This window comes from Chironomus tepperi, unplaced genomic scaffold (assembly GCF_022539635.2).
Source record: "Chironomus tepperi strain 1889 unplaced genomic scaffold, CSIRO-AGI_Ctep_v1 contig_456, whole genome shotgun sequence".
Lineage (NCBI taxonomy): Eukaryota > Metazoa > Arthropoda > Insecta > Diptera > Chironomidae > Chironomus > Chironomus tepperi.
The window spans coordinates 917,406-938,420 of record NW_027226578.1 but is presented as its reverse complement, the minus strand read 5'-3'; the positions used below and the strand labels follow the sequence as shown (position 1 = coordinate 938,420).

At 34.1% G+C, this 21,015-nt stretch overlaps 1 protein-coding gene across 1 annotated transcript; it reads left to right on the top strand.

The window, feature by feature from the left end:
- The first annotated feature begins 769 nt into the window (after window positions 1-769).
- LOC139098994 (putative receptor-type tyrosine-protein phosphatase mosPTP-1) lies at window positions 770-20,593 on the top strand. Its single transcript, XM_070651386.1, has 13 exons — window positions 770-929; window positions 2,199-2,325; window positions 2,528-2,651; window positions 6,412-6,593; window positions 7,257-7,286; window positions 7,428-7,585; window positions 7,868-7,936; window positions 8,970-9,015; window positions 14,173-14,379; window positions 14,479-14,759; window positions 16,134-16,250; window positions 17,463-17,599; window positions 17,791-20,593. The coding sequence occupies exons 1-13, from the start codon at window positions 777-779 to the stop codon at window positions 17,951-17,953; spliced, it is 1,794 nt and encodes a 597-aa protein (XP_070507487.1). The 5' UTR covers window positions 770-776; the 3' UTR covers window positions 17,954-20,593.
- The last annotated feature ends 422 nt before the right edge of the window (window positions 20,594-21,015 follow it).

Here is a 21,015-nt window from a genome sequence, read left to right as displayed (position 1 = left end):
TGACCTGGGATCAGATTTTTGTCCATTTTTACGCCGTGTGCCTTTTGGGTACTATTCTGTTAAATATCCTATAACGACGACTTGTCATAAAAATTAGCTCAATTCTGTAAATTCAGTTTTACATTAACTTCCACAATTCAATGAAATATTAAACTGACGTTTGCATTATCGCATTAAACCCTCCCCCATTTTGTCTACCTAACTGAACATCACACCAATAAAAACACAAAAATAGCAATAAAGTCAATCAGACAGCACATCAAATCACCAGACATCCAATTAATTAATCAGTCCAACAATTAATTATAATTGCTATTTAACTCACACTTCAGTCAATAAATCGAAACAGTCAATCAATTAATTAAGTCAACCTGATATACAGACAGCCAGACAAATCACTGGACAAACTCGTTAACCAGTCAGTCATGTAGAAAGAAAAAATTAATAAGAAAAACACATTGTTCGAATATAAAAAAAAAAATCTTTAAATAATGTTATTCAATAAGCACAAAAATTTTCTGAATCAGCAAGCAATTTTGATTCCTCTTGAAGGGAAATGATGACTGTCTTCAACAGAATCTCAAATTATATTTATTTATAAAGCATTTCATGGAGCAAAAAAAGAAGGAAAACGAGAGAAATACAAACACAATTTATATTTAGTGTTTGCGATAAGCAGCATCAACCATGCCAACCCAGAACTCTCATTTACACTTTATGCTGATGCTAATACTTCTGTTTTTATGCTGTTTATTTTAGATGAAGAAAACATACCTATGAAGCAAATCTCTGTTACGGCGGGATATAATCTTACATTACCGTGTCCGGGAGTAAATGAGCACTCGCTAATCGACACACTTGTATGGAAGAAATCTCAGCAGACAATATTAAAGTTTGTAAATGGATTGCCAATGGTTCATAACCAAAAAGTGAGTAGACTTAAGATTTTCGTTGTAAAATGATAGATTTTGATTGAAATGAGCAGGGAAATGTACAAAATTTCTCAAGTTAAGCACATCTTCTTGACTATTGAAACCGAAGAGGACACCGTATTCACTAGGACATCGCTGCATCGCCTCATTTACAGTAAGATGCAAAGTTCCTCTAACAGCACCATGACGGAAGATTTTTACCCATTTTTAAGGCAAATAGTGTGTTTTGCCGATTGTCTCTCCTGGATTTATTCAAAAGATCATGTAAAATTCATTTCGAATTGCTGCGAGGGGAGACGGTCAACTGCTAATTTTTTTTTAAATGTTGACTTTTTAACCTCCTGTTAAAGGGGCGTAGGTGAATTTAGAGAAGCGTATAGGGATGAAGAGAGACGTATAGTAGTATAGAGGGTGCATAGAGGAGGTAGAGGAACGTTGAAGCACGTAGAGAGACGTAGAAAGATATAGAGGGACGTAAAGGGATGTAGAGGGATGTATAAGGACGTAGAGGAGCATATAAAGGCGTAGAGCAGCGTATAAGAACTCAGAGAGACGTAGAGCGTAACATAATAAGTGAACAATCCCAAAGCATGTTATCCCTCTTTAAGTAATTTAACAAGGTGAAAACTTTAAACGATGAGAAAAAATTTCGATAAAAAACGAAGAAAAATGAGGTAAATTTTTTTGAGATCTTGAAGAATGATATGGCAATGTGATGGGGGTTGAAATGTTAAATTGTGCTTCTCTTAACGAAGATTGAAAAGTTGAATTTTATTCCTGGAACATCCATTAAAACATAGCTGTAGGATAATATAAATTGTAATATTTTATTAAAATATTTCTAAGAAAAATTTCAATAAAAATTAAAATCAACGTTGATGACGAGGTTGAACGTTCTAAGTGATTGAAGGTTGATAGCTTGGCATCTGATTAGTAGAAAAATTGAAAAATATCTTGAAGCTAAAGTTCTATAAATGACACATTTTGCAATTGAACCTCAAAAACCCAAAACGACAAAATTTTCTACAAACAAACCCCAAGAGGCAGCATCAATACCATCCCAAAAATAGATTGTCATGTCTGTCAATAATCACTACAAATAAATGATTCTCAAGTAGATTTACCTGCTCAATTCAATACTTTATCCTCATTTATCTTTAATCTCTGAACTTTATCAAACAAACAAACAAGACAGAAAGAAATAAAGGAAAAATCAATGATACTTGATCCAACTGACATAGAAACACCTTATTTATTTCATTACAGATAAGCCTGTTGACTGATAATTATAGTTTATATTTCAACAAAACCGTATCAACAGATACGGGTGAATATAGTTGTATTATAAATGATAGACACAGTCCTGAGTCAATAATTGACCTACTGATTCAAGGTAAACACTTGAAATGAACGATTTATTTACTAAAGAATAGAGTTTGCTTTACTGCTATGCTTTTACGTCCATTGTGTATTATCCAACTCTTGCTATCATCATCACATACATACAATAAATGGACACAAAGCACGCAGTTAAGGAATTCTGTTGTATTGATAGCATTTCTAATGCTTATTCTTTTTTTCTTTTATGTTTACAGACGTACCTGCTCCACCAGAACGTCCATTAATCACGTATTTTACATCTCGTCAAGTGAATTTATCGTGGGCTCATTTACAAGACTCAAGAAACGATCCTGTCATAGATTTCATCATACAGATAAGGTAACATTTATTACCATTCCATTTATACTTCCATATACAAGCCAACACGGGCACATAACAAGGCAAAATTGCTATCATTATTTCTGTTTAATTACCTTTCCATTCTTCCTCTATTTCTCCTCATTCAAATAATAATAATAATCATTATAATTATTACAGCTAGTAAATAATGTTGTTGTTTGTTGCCCGTCCGTTTTACGAAATAATTTTTCTTTTTCTCACTTTGCCTACATTTATGTTTTACTGACGAGTCTGGCGAAGGAAGCGAGTTTTTTGTATTTTGTTTTTCGTATCCTGATATGATTAAAAATGTGTAATGAAATGTGCGTTAAAAAGTTTTTTTTTGTACGTTTAAAGGGGAAATTTTTATGAGTGATGTGATCCCTGCTGAGTCTTTTTTGTGTCATGCACTTTTTACGACATGGTAATTAGAGATTCTTATCATGGAGTTTTTGGTGTAATTTTTTTAAAAGTTGGCTTTAATGAAAGATTGGGACTGTTGATAGCTAGACAGGGATAGCTTATGATTTAGAGCAGTGGTAAGCAACCTGTGTGTTGCGACACATCTTGATGCCTAGCTGCAAACCGAAGAGAACATCGCATGCGGTTAATGGCACTTGCAGGAAATGTTGATGGCACTCTAGAGTGCCGTGGCACACAGTTTGAACAACACTTTAATTGGATTGGATTTAAATTCGAAAGTATGTCATATATGGCACTAGAGACAGCAAAAAAGCACCTAAATCCGACTAGACTTGAGACTTGGAATCAAGCCTGGGTGGTTTAGTCAAAGCTCTTACTACTACGCTAATGCTGCTTTTCCGCTGTCATCCTAGATCCAAATAATCTCAACAAAATCATCATTCAAAAAGCCCAAAAGACTTCAGAATCACTCAACTACCATTATATCATAACAAGTCCTTTATTCCTAGTGCTGATTGTTTCCAAGCAAAAAAAAATGAAAATCCTCTCTAAAAATCACAAAGCTACTTTGGGACATTTCATAATTCTACTGTTTATCTACATTGTAGCCATAATAATTCCTTTTATTCATCCATAGCTGCAGACCACTTTTACAAAAGGATTATTGTTGCACCTAGCCAACAACAAAGTTTCATTCATTCCATAAAAAAAGCATAAAAATAAGCTTAAAATAGGAGGAAATAAAAAGAATCACTTAATACATTCGTGACAAAAGACTTGAAATAACAAAGAGCAGGCGAGGAATAATCACGAGTGAAAAAAAAGGAATTTAAATTTTTTATATCCGTCATATTTCTCATTTTTCTCTCATTTGACATCATTTGTGCATTGCCTTTATTACGTAAATATTTTAATTGCTCAATAAAAGAAGCAAAAAAAAAAAAGCAGTACGAGGAATGAATGAAAAGTGTTTTCTTTCCATTTCCTTTCTTTTCTCTTGCTCATTGCTATACAAATAATTTAATATAACACACGCATTAAATTTTATAAGTGCGTACGCATGACAGGATCATTAGCGAGTGATGTGAATATGTGTTATATGTGCGGTATAATTTTCATGCATAAAGTGTCGAATGTGGTTGGGAATGTAAATTGAGGATTTCTTCATGTTGAGGTCAACTTTAGTTTTGATGTAAGATTCGGAAGTACTTGAACTGTCTGAATGTCTGGGTGACTTAGACACCACAAAGACACAACATAGACACGGCATAGACACGACATAGACACGACATAGACACCACATAGACACGACATAGACACGACATAGACCCGACATAGACACGTCATAGACACGACGTATGCACTACATAGACTGTCTATGTACTTAGACAGGACATATACAAGAAACTATGACCAAGAAATGCGCCATGTCCCTCAAAACCCTGCCAAGCCTCGCACCTGACATAACTTCTACAACTTCTTCTGATGCTGTTGTATGTATGTTTGATAGCGAAGGTCGCGCTTCATAAATACAATACCTCTTCTGCCATGTCCTTTCTATACCTTTCTCATTTTCATTTCTATACCTTTTCTGAATGAATGAGGTGATGTTGGATGAGGAAGAAGCAAAGACGGCTTTTGTACCGTACCTACTTTCATAACACTCGAATGTGCTTTTTGCCTTTTTCTTCATATTTTTTTCTCAATTTCCACACCACCTCACACGTTCTCGCAGTTTTTTATGGTTCACATATAATTTATGATTTATGCGTTTTTCGGCTGTTTACTTCAGCAGGGGCACCAGAAAATAAAGATATTAAGAGAGATTTTTCATTAGACTTTTGTTCCTTTTCACCTTTTCATTCCACTTCCTCCTTTTTTGTTGGCAGTTTTCCACTTTTCTCGTCGTCATTCATTATAAATTGACTACTTGCCTTTAATACAGGCACACTTATTATGTAGTTATACTGAATAAGCTGAATAATGTCAAGAAGATAATTTTATTTAATTTTCGCATTTGAGGATTTAAATTCTTAAGATGAAAAGACTTTAGAGGGTGCTGGAGGCAATGGTGTCTATAGACAGGCTTATTTAGAGTCGTCAGCACACACAAGGGCGTAGACAGCTCGACCTACTCCCCCTAAACTAGTCCCTGGTGCATCACTGGATACCCTAACTGCAAGTAACTTTTTCCAGGCTCACAGCACCTGAAAAATTCAGCTTCAAACACTTCCAATGCAAAATTTGGAATGTTTTGGTGATTGTAAACATTGAGTGATGCAATTTAGGGTTATTCGATTTTGATATCACTTTTTTGGAAACAAGCTGTAATGTGATGATTCAGAGGATGAAGTCGAGTTGAGCTTTGCATCTCGAGTGACAGAAATGGACAAGGATTCACTATTTAGCTTTAAATGGTATGTTAGACCACTTTTATGGATATAAAATGGAAGCTGCCACTTTATTGAATTTAAATGTATGGTATAGGGCATCTACATTAAGGCAGCCCCTATATAAAGTCAGCTCCTTATTGATGTTAACAAGAGAGGTTTATCGGAGGCTTAAAAGCGCGATTAGGGAGTCTTCTTCATTTGTGCCGCTCGGATATGAAGTCGATTCGACTTTTCCATACAAACTCAATCCGACTTAGAGCTGTGAATATCCAAATAGTTTGATGGACGTCCATTACAGCCATTTTACCATCTCTTTGTTAACTAAACTTGATAAATGTAGACAACACTGGATTACAATTCAAAATACCCGACAATGAGCATTGACATTGATTTTCCAACTACCACATATCCTTATCAATCAGGTCACACGACTGTGCATTCCATTCATCATACCAATAGTGTCGAATATAATTTTGAAGCTTAATGCTCACACCCATATCGATAAAATGCGTTCATGTCTGCAAATTCATTACCAAAAAAACTGGCAAAAAACTCTCAAAAAATTTCACTTTCCCTTCCAAAAAGTGTTTTTTATCGAGACCGTAATCAACAGCAACAACAACAACAACATCTTTGGTTCTTATGGTTCTCAGAAAAATAAAGTTTTTTTTATGCTTATACGTTAAAAGATTACAGGAGTGATAACAGAACGACTGAAAAGTTTTAACGAAAATATAATTTATCAGTTTATGACCGCAAGCTCTTTTCCCTTTCCTATCCCTTTTTCTGTCCCTTTAACTCATACTTTTTTATTAGTAATGTCACAAAATCAATTTTCCATCCTCTGGCTTGTTTGACATGAAAAAATAATAACAATAATAATAAAATTCCATTTTTTGTGTGCCTTTTTCTTCTTCCTTTAAACTCTTAAAAAATAAAAAAAGGTTTGGTGAGAATGGTGCTTGGGATGAATGCCCAGAAGTTCACACAAACAGCAGTGAAGCATCATATGTTGTACGAGGTTTAAAGCCATTCACTGTTTATAGTTTTCGTATTCTAGCTGTAAATAAGTTAGGCGTTAGTTTACCATCAAAGGAATCGTATTACATTTGTACATTACGTGAAGGTATGTATAGGGAATTGAAGGTGTAATTGAGTCGTATTGGTTGACATATCCGGATAGCAATACAATATGAAGGGAATATGTTAATTAAAGGCTAAAAGTTTATTCTGCTTGATTGTTGACTTGCACGAGAGACTTGAAGCACTTTTGATTGTATAATGAATTGATTTTTCGTGTTTTTTGGTCTCTAATTAAGAAATGAAATAAGCAGAGCTGATATGATTGACTTTTGTAGTTTGTTGGAACTTTGGGGTGTTGCGACATTTATAAATGACGTCCAATTTTTAAGATTTAAAGCTATTTAAAGTGGTTTTGTGTGACAAACTAAGTCAGTCACTTATGAATCTTGACGACACTTGTGAATCCTGACGTCACTTGTCAATCAGCCCCAAAAATTTAAAATTTGTTCCATCTCCCCTAAAGTGCTTTTCATCATAATTTACCTTAAGTTTGCACTTTTCAATAAATAATTACATGATGTAGCAATCTTTTGTATATTTTACAAGGAATATATCCATTAATTAAACATCTCAATATGGATATGAGTATCTCATCTTATGACAATATAGTTTTACCATAACTACATAGCATCCCTTTCGTATCCTCAACTGATTCATACAAAGCAAATTATGTTAACAACGTTTCTATCATTTAATTAAATTACAGCACCAGTGGGCAAACCAACAACAACTGTAGGTGAGTGTCATTGTATTTATATATGGATATCGTAAAGTAATTATACGTATCTAAGGAAGCATAATCTCCTCTATTCAACTGCAGTGAAGAACAAAATTGTACTCAATCCACCCATTTTCTTATATTCTTATTCACTTATAGCACATAACACATCATCAACATCAGTGAGGATATCATGGAAGCCGCCTACACTCGACACAATACATGGCGAATTTCTCGGATATAGAATCACTTATCGTGCTCGTGACAAACAACCAGAAGATATTAAAGAGATTTATATAAGAGATAGTAGTGTTGAGGTATGCTTCTCACTTCCTCGCCTCTCGGGAGGGATTCTATGAACATAATATAATTAATTTGAGTTATGATTTTGTTTGCTGATACTTTTCTCTTCACATCTTTTGTGTCTCGATCCTTCGCTGCCTACACTTTTATTGAGTCGCGGCGTTGAGAATCGAAAAACAAAAGGAAGAAGCGAACCGCATTAGGAGAAAGTAAAGCAAAACAACAGAATTGACGACTCGAATGAATAAAATTTAATTTATTTTCGTTTTCCTTTTTCTTTCCTTCGGTCTATTTAGAGTCATGAAATAACAAATCTCGAGACATTTACACAATACTTGGTGTCGGTACAAGTCTTCAACCCTGAGGTATGTTTTGATTCGTATTTCTGTATAGGTTCTTTTTTTTGTCGTCTGTGATATACATCACGTAGATTTTTGCGGTTTTTGATTAACATTTGGGAAAATAAAGCGAGAATGAAATCTTATTGTTGAAGTACTTTTGTAGTTTGTGGTGTCGCAGAGTTGATGATGGATGGAACTTTAGAGAAGTACAATTTAATTACGTATTAATGAAGCAGTTGCCCGGTTTTAGCTATTTGAATGATCTGTCGATTCCATTTTCCCACAACAAAGTCTTGATGGGACTCGAACCCATTTCCTATGATTTTTAGTCACTTGCTTCTACCTGAGCTATCGGGGTTTTTTAAAGAGCGTTGCATAAAGCACACTTTAACCTTCTTCTCTATCCCGTACTCATTACACAGCTCTTGACATTCAGTTTCCACATTTTTTCATCTGTCAGATTGCCTTTCTGTCCGTTCATCCTTCTGTCTGACAGATTGTCGGTTTATCTGTCTTTGCGACTGTCTGGACATCAGTCTGACTGTCTTTTTGTCTGCCTGACTAACAGATAATCAATTCGTCCATCTGTCTGAACATCCTGTTCACTTGATTATTTGCATACTCGTCCCGACAGGCAAAGACACTACTTTTAGATACAGTCGTAGTACTTTTGTACCATGAAAGCATGTTTTTTGCATGTTAGGACAGTCTATCAGGCTGTACCTTAATGATTCCTTAAATTTGAGCTTTTTCTAGTTTTGATGACTTTCGATCAATTCCTAAATATTGACATTAGACTCAAAAATAACCAGTCCCAACTCTGCCACCCGTACGCTTATTTAACTTCCAACACATTAATTTCAATGTCTCATCATGAAAGTGAATAATTAATAGAAGAAGAAAATTAAATCTTTTTGATATTGTGTTGCCAAGCTTCATTCTCAATTTAAATTAATTTTTGATTGAAATGTGATTTATTTATTTTTTTACTTCTTATTCTTATTAAAAAGTTTCTTTATGAAAATTAAAATGATTTCTATTTTTATTAACAAAACAGGGTCCTGGGCCAGCAAGCACTGTACTCATTATGACTGATGAGGGCGGTAAGTGTCATAGTAACGTTACTTTGTAACATTTTTTAAAAAAAGCAGAATTTTTTTCATGTTGACGGTATAATTAAATTCTATTGTGAGTGGCATTTGTGTCACTGGCAATGGCAATGCTAACATTGTTGCTTTGTGAAATTGTTGAAGAAATTGAATTAAATTTACGACATTATTTTCTTAAATTAAATGAGAAAAGTCGTTGGCAATTGATGTAAGATTTACGGAGCTTGAGGAGTTCTGATGTCAGTTTTAAGGGCATTCAGCTGGGCTATTGGATGATCTTGTATCTGTACATCACTGCAGATACTTGTATGCAGAAACATAACTGGTCTATAGCCATCAAACGACCTCCAATTCTAAGTTGCACTTCATACAATAAGGAAGCTCAATCGACTCAAGTTGTTCATGACAGCCAGACTACTGATTGGATACGTCATTTATAAAGGACCCCAGAATCATCAATTAAGTTCTCAAAATTGACAGAACAATGCTGAACAAATAAATCTCTAGAAATTATCGACAGAATAGTAAACATCACTTCAATCGTGTTGGAACTAATGTTTCTGAAAATAATACCAAACTTGACATTAATAGCTTTAATCTTCTAGTTCTATTCCACTTAAGTAAATTTCCTGTGCGTTAATCTACCACTTGACATATAAAATTCATCACTTTCAGGGCTGTTTATGTTAAGATATGCGTGATATTATGACATGCTTGTATGTTATTTATTGCAAATGGTGAATATTTCTCTTTTTGCCTGTCAACTGTTCTGTACTGCTCCAATGACCTTAATAAATTCTCCTAAGAATTACAGCAATAATCGTTTCTGAATTTGACAAATGTTCTTATTTCTTATTTGACAGGCGAGAATAAATTTCTTGATATAGATTTTTTTTGTGTCAATTTTATTGATTTTTGTACTAACTTATGGAGATTAAAAGGAAGTTGACATGTTTATTTTTAGACAGGTCTGGTATTGATTCATATGTTTAGTGGGGAAATCAAAGTTTGGATGTAAATTTGGCATAATATTGATATGAAATGGGATGAATCAGCTAAGGCAGTGTTGTACATGCTGTGTGTTGCGGGGCACTATTGTTGTCCAAAGTGGGAGTCGTGGCACACTAGTGTTGTCCAAATTGTGCAACGTGGCACACTAGTGTTGTCCAAGCTGCAACAGGAATGATCTTCCTAGATGTGGAGAAAGCATTTGACAGAGTCTGGCATAACGGACTCTTGTTTAAAATGATCAAATTAGGGTTTCCACTACCACTTATAAAAACTGTAAGATCTTTCCTAAGTGAAAGAACTTTCTCAGTTTTTATTAAAGGTCAGTACTCAGAAACCAATGAAATCAAATTCGGAGTACCACAAGGAGCAGTGCTTTCACCAACTCTCTACAACATCTACACATATGATATTGTAAGAGAAACAACCAACAATATCGCACTCTTCGCAGATGATACTGCATTGTATCATTCTGCAGAAAACTCAGCCGATATTGTAACACATCTACAACACACTGGAAGAAAAGTACAACAATACATGAACAAATGGAAAATAAATCTCAACAAACAGAAGACTCAAGCCTTATTCATCACAAATAGGTACTCCAGGCAACTTCCAAGAGACAACATCAAATTCCTCAACGAAAACATCAAATGGGAAACCGAAGCTAAATATCTGGGAATGATAATCGACAAGAGAGTGACATTAAAGCAGCATGTAGAATATGTGACCAACAGAGCTCACACTGCACTAAGACTACTTTATCCCCTCATCAGCAGGAACTCACATCTCGACGTTCGAAACAAACTTCTCATCTACAAGCTAGCCGTGAGACCCATCTTCACATACGGCTGTCCAGCATTTGAACGGATGGCAAAAACACATCTACAAAAACTACAAGTACTACAAAACAAATTCTTGAGAATTGTTCTCAACAAAACAAGATATGAAAGGATATCAGATCTACATACTGAAGCAAAAATACCCTCTATTGAGGACTACGTCGGAAAGTTGCAAGCGAATTTCAACACTCGTCTTGCGTCGCGAAACACCGAATAAACCACAACATAAATTAAAGCAAAACAATTTCAAAATAAAATCAAAAACTAAGTGATTGAATGCGATAAGTCAGAATCCTTAAAAATTTAAATACAAATAAAATGTATCCAAACTTTGTACATAATTAAGTTAAAAATTTAATGAATAAAAAGTTTATTTTAAAAAAAAAAAAAAAAAAAAGTTGTCCAAGCTGCGCAACGTGTCACACTAGTGTTGTCCAAACTTAGGCTACTCTGGACAACAATGTACATCAGTGTGACCTAATCTACGAACGACCCATACACAAACCATCTTCTACCTTTCCAAATTCCTTGTCATTCATAATGAAATCTTCATAAAAAATTTAAAAAAATTTCCAAAAACAAAAATTCATCATTTAATCATAAAATCTAAGCTTGATCTAAGCACAATAAAGAACTTTTTCAATAAATATTTACAAGATAAAAGAATTTTAGGATCATTGAAATGAAAAAAGTTGTTCTTTTTTTTGTCTGATGAATGAAATTTTTCAATCCTTATAATTTAAAGTAAATTTTTTTTATTAAAAATTCATCCCCACGAGGTTCTTTTATGATTCAATGAATTTTTCGATATTCTCATTTTAAATTATTCAGTGGGTGAGAATATATATATACTTTGTGAGGGCAAATAAGGCAAGATTTTGAAGAAAAAAAAAATTGATGCAAGGCGGAATATTTAGATTCTAAATGTAGTCGACAATTTAAATAGAAAAATATTTAAATTTTATTGCAGATAACATTTATTTTTGTGTGCATTTATTATTCATACCTCAACCACGCGCAGATAAAAGGCAATCATTTAAATATGTGAAATTCATAATGTTACGTCTTAATAGTGAATTTAGATTATTTCAAAAGATCAAGTAGGAGACTTGGAATATTTCGGAATAGTCACAAATTGGTTATTTACTTACTTGCTTTGCCTGCTGTTCATATCAGTTGTAATATATGGCCTTTGGCAGATATCGTCAGAACTTGTCCCATTGCTGACTATAGTTTGCCAATTTCGAATATCAAACGATGCTTTGTCTGTAATCAGCATACTTCCATGAATTATTTGGCCGTTCTCATAATCTTTTATCAACAACAAAGTTAGACTTGAAGACCTGATTTAACGTTTAAGCTTCCGTACAGGTCTCCTAATAACATGTCAAGGCTATCGAATCCTGTTAAATCGATCAACTGATAAAAAATATGGCACCAGAATGACGTGACTCAGCTTGGGACTAGATTTTAGTTCGATTAACAGACTTTTGATATTTGGCTTATTCCTAATCAAGTTCTAGCGAATAAAGACACCTCCTTAAACTTCAGTTCTAGTGGGATTTGAACCTACACTCAGTTAGTTACATGTGAAGTCTTACTTACTGAGCTACTGGAGATTGCTAAGGAGTATGGCAAATTGCTCACTTAAATCTTTTCCAATTCCTCAAATCCTTTTTGTGTGGCTATTATTGTTGTATCTAGCAAATCCACCAATCTGGAACCTTAACATCAATAAATTACCATCCCCTGAAACACAACATGTCGGCATGTGCAAAAAAAAAGAAGTTTACAAACCTCAATAAAGTTTTTTTTTCATCTTCTTAAAGCTTTTCACATTTTTCATCCCATTCAAAGGCAATCATTCATTCGAGCGTATGTATGAAGATGAAAACATAAATTCTTATCATAATAACTCACTGAATTCATTTAAATATTCTCTTTATAGATGAGAAGATTCTCTTTATCGTCTTTTCATTCATAAAAAAAAGAGAAAGTCTTCTTTTAAAACTTTTTTTTTACGGAACATCAAATGGTGGAAAATTTCTCTTTTGTCAAAAGCTCACAGGTGTTCATTCTCATGTCTTAAAAAATAAGAAGACTCCTCTTTTTTTGTACTCAGTAATTTAATCGCTTGAATGAAATGGGAAATCAAATGAAAATATTTTGACGTGAAACTTTTTAAATGCAATTTAATATTGAGTTGTTGTAGATTGACGTCATCTGCCTGAGCTGGAAAGTAGGTTGATTCCATTTTTATACCAATTGTGGTTGGTAAGATGAGGGGAGCAAGATGAAATATTAATAGCAAAAATGCATAATAAAGTGCAATTAAGCTATATTTAATATTCATATAAAAGAACAGCATCAAAGGCTTTAGAGTCGCTGTTCAAGGATATAGACAAGAAATTTGTTGGGGCGTGCAAGGTAGGTGAAGTTTGGAATCTTAAAACTCACTCGTTTCTCTCTTTAAGAGCTGAAGTGACGTACATTCAACCATTAAGAATCTAAGTCACTCTCTCGGTATTTAAATTACTTTAATTAGTCACTTGCGGACTTAGAACTCAAGATCAAATAGAATCTGAGAGAAAAGGTACAATTTTGGATAACAGATCACGAGTGAAGAACTCACGTCTTAAGATTTTCGAACCAAAGCTATTAACACTGAGATATCAGAGGTTATTCGACTATCTTGACAAAGTGCCATATATCCCCTTCCTACTGCATGTCTAATTAAATATGCCATAGATTGATCATTACAAGAATCCAACTTCAACAATGAGTATCCCTGAAAGGCACACAGCCAAGAAATAACTAAAAATTTAGAGACAATCCAGATTGACTCTCACCAGATTCGGTGATATGATTTTTACTTATTCTACGCTACGGTACCTCCCAAGCTCAATGTCATTATTTGTCATGTGAATATTCAATTTATATTGCCCTTTTATTTTAAAATAAGCTTAGTTTATTTGTATCCTGAGTTCCATAAATATCGAATATAATTTTGAGTAAAATGCCAATTCTATTTTGGTACCAAACCTTCTTCAACACAAACACCCACGAGTGTCAACAACTCCCTTTAAATATTCAATATTTATTTAAGTAAAACGCGACAAGAACAAAAATTTTGTAAGCAAGACGGAAATAAAATTTAATGATTTATATAGCAACTGATGTTACAGTCAACATGAAAATGAAGTTCATAATTTAACCAAAAGTTAATCAATCATTTCTCTTCTTCCTTATTTTATATCCATCATACAATTTAATTCAATATCATCCATCCATCGTACTATAGTTCCATCAAAGCCACAAAACGTTCGAGTACTCGACATAACATCAACGACAATAAAAATATCATGGTACGAGCCAGAACGTCCGAATGGTGTCATTCATGCATATCGAGTGTACTATGTATTCCTAAATCAAACGCTCTTGCATCTGCCAATGCTCAAGAATGATGCTTCCGTTGGATCTCCATTTCATTATACATTAATTAATTTGAGTAAGTAATTTTCTCTTTGATTTTTATGAATGATATAGACATACTCAATAACATTAATGTCTAATGATGTCCAATTTCCCTATTTTTTTTTCTATATAGAACCATACACAGAATATAAGATAATAGTTATAGCATTTACACTCAAATATGATGGCGAACCATCAGATCCAGTGATACAACGAACAGACATTGCCGGACCGAGTGCACCGCAAATAATTAATTTAACATGCCATTCACAGGATGCGATCTTTTTGCAATGGCGACGACCGACGTCGTTCTATAATTCGATAGACTTTTATGTGATAAATTATAAAGAGAATTCATATAGCAACTATCAGCAAATACAACTTAATACATCGTCATCATATCCAGAAACGGCGGTATGAAAACTACAGACAAATTTTTTTATATATTTTATGCTGTACATTTTTATTTGAATAACTAATTTGATGATGCTTGCTTGGTGGTAGGAGGTTCAAGGGTGTGGGTAGAAATCTGAGCAGAGATATCGCCTCTTAGTGGTGATGATTTTATGCAGAAATTGCTCAATTCAACAAGTATATGATGCTGCTTAATTGAAGAACTGAAATATTATATTTAATTTCATGATAAAATATATATCATGACTGAAGTTTTTAATTTTATGTGCTGATAATGACATTGACGATGTCATTTACACTCGACGGAGGTTAAAAATTTTTAGAGCTTTTTGGATCCTTCATTTCATGAAGAAAAATACCTTTTTAGTGTGTAATTAGAACTTGAATGAGTATGCCTTAGTTGAGAGGAATTTGAACAGCCAAAAGTTTTATTTGATTACTGTTTTATGGTGGAGGTTTTGGTGATGGGTAGCTAGATGATCTTTGATTTTTGAAGATTGTAGGCTGATATTGTAATTTTAGGTTTTAGAAGTTGTCTCAAGTGATTCAATAAGGTTCAACTTCTCTGATTTTGCAAATCTCTTTAAAAATTGGGGCAAGTTCAGAAATAATCGAATATTCGTGAGCGATACCGAGACCGGGACTGATACCAAGACTGGGACCAATAGCAAGACAGGGACCAGTACCGAGACAGGGACCAGTACCGAGACAGGGACCAATACCGAGACAGGGACCAATATCGAGACAGGGACCAATACCGAGACAGGGACCAATACTGAGACAGGGACCAATACCGAGACCGATGCCGAGACCGAGACAGGGACCGGGTTTGAAACCGAGCTTCCGAGGAAATGCATCAAAGTCTTAACCTTGATCTCCACAAAAAAGTTTGAACTACCCTGCTTCAAACCATTCAAAATTCAACTCAATACCTTTAAATCCCAAACAATCAGCCATCCTACAACCTTCAATATACAGCGAATAAAAAAGAATCTCTCAAATTTCCACTTTCAATCTCCTTTTTCTCACCCGCCAACATCACCTTTTGAGCTTTGCACCTTATCCTTTTGTAATTATGTACCGTTTCGTAACATGATGTTACATCCAATGAAAAAAAAGGAGACGAAATGATGTCATAAAAGCCTTTTTTTAACTGAAAGAGATGAAAAACCTCTGTTACATAACCATTTACATCATTATAAAGCATATACGATAAAATTTCATGATTAAAGTAAAATTTTTATTTTCCAGTTTAGTTCACTTTAATATTGAATGCAGCATTTCAGTCATCCAGTCGGTAGCTTTTATATTAAATTGATTTTTTTCTTTCTTTTTTTCTCTTTCCATGCTACTTCTTCATGTCTTGATGTACAGATAATTATTCAAAATCTCACAACATACAACGTCTACACAGTAAATGTGCAAGCAGCAAGCTCGAGTATCATCAATCCACGTCGCATACTGCTCGGATCACATTCAGCATCTCGTAAAGTAAGCCATACATATGTACAACAGGAGTATGAATTCCTCATTCATCTGCAAGAATTTCAGCTCATGTGCCTGTGTGTGCGAAAAAGCATTAATTTTAATTTTTTATACGACTACTACTGCCGGTATACATCGAGTCTAGATGTGTTTTTTTTTATTCCATACTCATGCTATTCATAGCCTTGTTTTTTGTGTGCACTGAGCTGTATACGCTATATGATGGCATGATTTTTATTAATTAATGTTTCTTATTGTCGCGAGCGCTGTAAAAAAGGCACTTTTAAAAATGATGTCGGGGATTTTGGGAATAAATCAAATGTCAGTCGCTTGTTCTATAGCAATTTTGCTCTCATTTTTGTATTTCAACAATTGGACGACAAAAAGGACGTGTCGAAAGCTTAATGATTTATTTTTTTTTTTTGTTGTGTTTTATTGTTGCTGAATAAATGAGGGGGAAAAATATGCCGACAGCGGAGAGAGGAAAAGTTAAAGGCATGTTGAAATGAGGAGGGACAATTATTTTGAGCTATAGTTTTTTTTTGTGGATCAAGTGCGTGTGACTCGTTTTTATGGGTCAATTTTAGTTGAGGGATTTTAGGCAAATAGCTGAGGTTGAGGGATGTTTACAGCTGGATTTTAGGGACTTAATTTTAAATTCCAGTGTTATGAGCTTTTGAGATCAAGTCTAAGAACCTTGCTGAGTGCTTAAGAGAAGGATAACGTCTTGTGAGGCATTAGATCAGGGCCTTGTTAGGGACACAAGTTAAATTCTAGCAATTTGAGAATTGTTGCTAAATAATAAGGATTGGACCCGCAGACTGTGCCCATCAGATCCATATTTAGGTTCCATTGGACCTTAAGTAATGATTGAACGACCTCATAGCAGACATTACTTAAGAACAGCCCCCTGCCTACCACATTCAAAGCATTCCTTTTGATCTCTTGTTTGATTCATCACAAGCTCATAAGCTTCCATTTGCTTATATACCACAAATCAATCCAATTAAGAATTTCCATTTATTTAGTCATAAAAGTCATAAATTCTATACCAAATGAGACCTAAAGAGCACATTGAGATGAAATTAATTTCTAAAAGCTTGTCTCATGCTGGCATCTAATGAGCACCACACAGGTCACATCGTAATCAACATTAACAGTTTTAATACACTTATCGTTCCTAATCTAATTGCAATTCTCACTTATTCTCGTACACAGATAACATTGCAACCGAATTGCGAAACAATTCAGCCATTATTGAGGCAATCAACGAGTGAATATGACATTCCTATCCTAGCAGCAATTGTGGGTAGCTTTGGCTTCATATTTTTCGTGCTGTTAATTATCCTATGGAGGTATGTAGACGTAGACATAACAGTTACTAAAAGTTTATATTAATGTTCATTTTCTGTGTATCAAATTGATGCTCATAAATCAACACTTAATAAACTCATTGTGTCAACTTTTCCATATGTCTATTCCCATCCATATATGCCTTGTGTATATTCAATAATGCCTACTTTTTTGGTCCATATATAATCAACAGAAAATGTTGCAGTACATCCAACTATCGAGAGCCATCATCTCCTCAGCAAACAAATCAGCCACAGACTGTTATTATCAATTGGGAGGCAAATGGCGTTGAGAAAAATGAGACAATTCATACTAATGGCGGACTTAATGGATATAATCATTCGAAAAATGTGTAGCATAACCCGTTTCTGTAGATTAGTCATTAGGATCTTTTTTTATATGTATTTTTATTTGGAGACGCAATATGTCGATTTAATTTGAGAATTTGAAGATTTTGTTTTGATGTGATAAAGGGCTGACTTTGATGTTCATGTGCATTAAAGTGACAGAAGTCCTCAAAGGTTTCTGAATATAAGGATTTCATTTGTTGTGAGGGTCATGGGTACTCGGTTTGACAGCAAACTTTTATAGATTAGAATTCAATACAAAATTGTGAGTTATTTATGTATGAATGGGGAACAGAGTTGGTATGCTGGTACTAGCCATTGTAACGAGCATTAGGTAACGGCCACAGTGGACAGAAGAAGAGAATGGACAATTGTTTTCGAACTCTGGTGGAAAATTGTTGGGCTCGTCCAAAAACTACAGAATCAAGCTTGAAGTCTGCTCGGATTTTGAATAATTTTAGGTCGAATTTAGTCGACTCGGTTTCTTACTTGCTATAGAAATACCACTACGGTACCTAAAAGCGGTCTCTTGGTCAGCATATATGCTGCCGTCAGGTCATCGATGTCATCTAGTTAAGTAGACGGATAGATGGACGAATAGACAATTGGATGGACAAAGGGTTGAAAAATAAGGAATACAGGTACATAGATGAACAAATGGACCACTTCATAAGAAAAATTCACCCAAAAAACACCAAAACCAACAGCTAGGTTGCAAAATAATCCCATTAATCCATTATTTCAAGCATAAAATCCCTCCTCATGCAATGAATTATCCATAAAAAATTTCAATGATTTTAAAATCTTTAAATCTCAAATTAAAAAGACATAAATATAACTCACATACGAGAGCACAAAATCGAGTCTGTTGATATTCACATTCCTCCATCCAATCCTTGATTTCTCTCTGTACATACCGATGTACATACAATTTTTTTTTTTGTAAATATAAAATGACGTAAAAAAGACATTGTGTAAATATGTTTTTTTTTTGTTTCTCACTCACTCTCTCATTAAATGGATGTAAACGCGGTAGAATGAAAACATTTAAAGCGTCGTCGTCGCTTTAACGAACCGTTAAAATGTGAAATAATGTGTGCATTATTAATAATATGGAATATGGAGTCATCACATGTAAAACAACATTTTTTATTCTAGATTGCAAGCATGATTGTGTGTTTTGTGGGGGGTAAAATGAACAAAAAAAAAAAGACAGAAAGTGATGATGATTATAAAGACATAACATAACGATTTTGCCGCCAATTAGACAGCTCAATGAATATGTAAACATAATTAGGCTTTTATGGAGTGCTGAACATTGCATTTCCACATGAAAAACTTTTTCATACTATCCTCTTATTACATTTACAATCATAATTACATATTTTAGCGCGTACAATTTCACACAACAAAAAAATAAAGCCTGAACAACCCCAATATCCACCCACACACAATTTCTCTTTCCATAAACCTTAAATACTTGATACAATCAAGTTCTTCAAATCAGCGGCATTTTGATGTGCTTTAAGTGTTTAACAAAATAAGTGAAAAAAAGAAACGTGAGCGAAGAGATTCAATTCTATTAATTTTCTATGCTTTTCATTTTTTATACAAATATTGATTTTTTCCATCACAATTGCTTCATTCCTCTTCAATTTCTTTCCATTTTGTGTCGAAATTTTCTTGTTTTTTCAGAGTTGGGGCGGGATTTATGGGAATTTTGAATGATTTGATGGATCAGGATTTCAATTATTTTGGGGTTTTTACAAAACTGAGGGTCTGAATGAAGCCTGCAGCCTCGGGCGACGTATAAGGTACAACTGTAAACCATATACTCAAATTTTATGTTATGGACAAAATTTGACGTCAACTCGGATTTTGACCCAAGTTGACTCGATTCCAAACAAAATTCGACGTAACTTGACAAGAGAAATAGAATTTTATGTCATAATATCCCTTACCAGAATAGAAAGAATCCGATAATTCTACTCGGTAAAAAATCCGAATTTTAGCGAATTTTTTACCGAATCAAACAACAAGTCAGGGTCACTCTAGACTGAAATGATTTATGTTGAGGGTGTCGGGGTAAGGTTTGACTGGGACCGAAGGGAAGCTTGGTTTAAGTCTCGACATCGGGAACCCTTATGTGGGTGTAAATGCCGACTTGAACTATTCGGGCTAATGACGCCCTTTTAGATAATTTGTAAAAAAAACCGAATTGCATGATTACAAAAATCAATGATAATCCTTTTAAGTCAAAGGATCATTACACCCCATCCATGACAGCCCCAACTCTGTAAAAATATTCTTGTCGATCCAACAGCTTTTCCTCGTTATTATTTCGATACCTATTTCTCTTATTTTTCCCCCCTCCTATCTCATACCACACCTCTTTTCCTACTAATAGACGAAAAATCATTTCCTATTCTTAAAATATCCCCCAATCCTGAATAATGATGAAAAAAAAATCGGAAGAAAGAAACTCAATCAAAAACATATTTTTTAGGAAGACATAAAAAAGTTTTTTTGTGAAAATGAAGCAAAAAAGAGAAAGAAAGAAAAAGAAATGATTTGTAAATGCTCAGAAGAACACAAAAAACGAGAAATAAATATATTGAATTCCTTTTTTTATTCTGTAAATAAAACAAATGATGGAAATCTATTGATAGATGAACTCATAATGGACTTTTAATTGAATATGTCAATTTTTATTCTATTTTCAGGTTTTTCAGAAGGTTTAGGGACAGTGGTGGGCAACCTGCGTGATGTGGCACATTCGAAAATTTCCATTGAACCGCCTGCCATGTCTATTTTTAGTCAATGCTTACCATTAGGTGTACCTTGACCCAAAAAAGGTTGTCCACCACTGATTTTGGCTAAAGACTTTGTCTCTTCATGAAATATTGATAAGATTGATAATTAAGTGATTTTTTTGCTGAGGGAGGGATTAAAGTTTATATTTGTCAATTTCTTTCTGTGCCTTATGGAATAAAATGAATTTTTGATGACTTTTTCAAAGATTATTTAATGAATTTTTGCTAAGATTGAACAAATGTTGATTTAGGAACAAC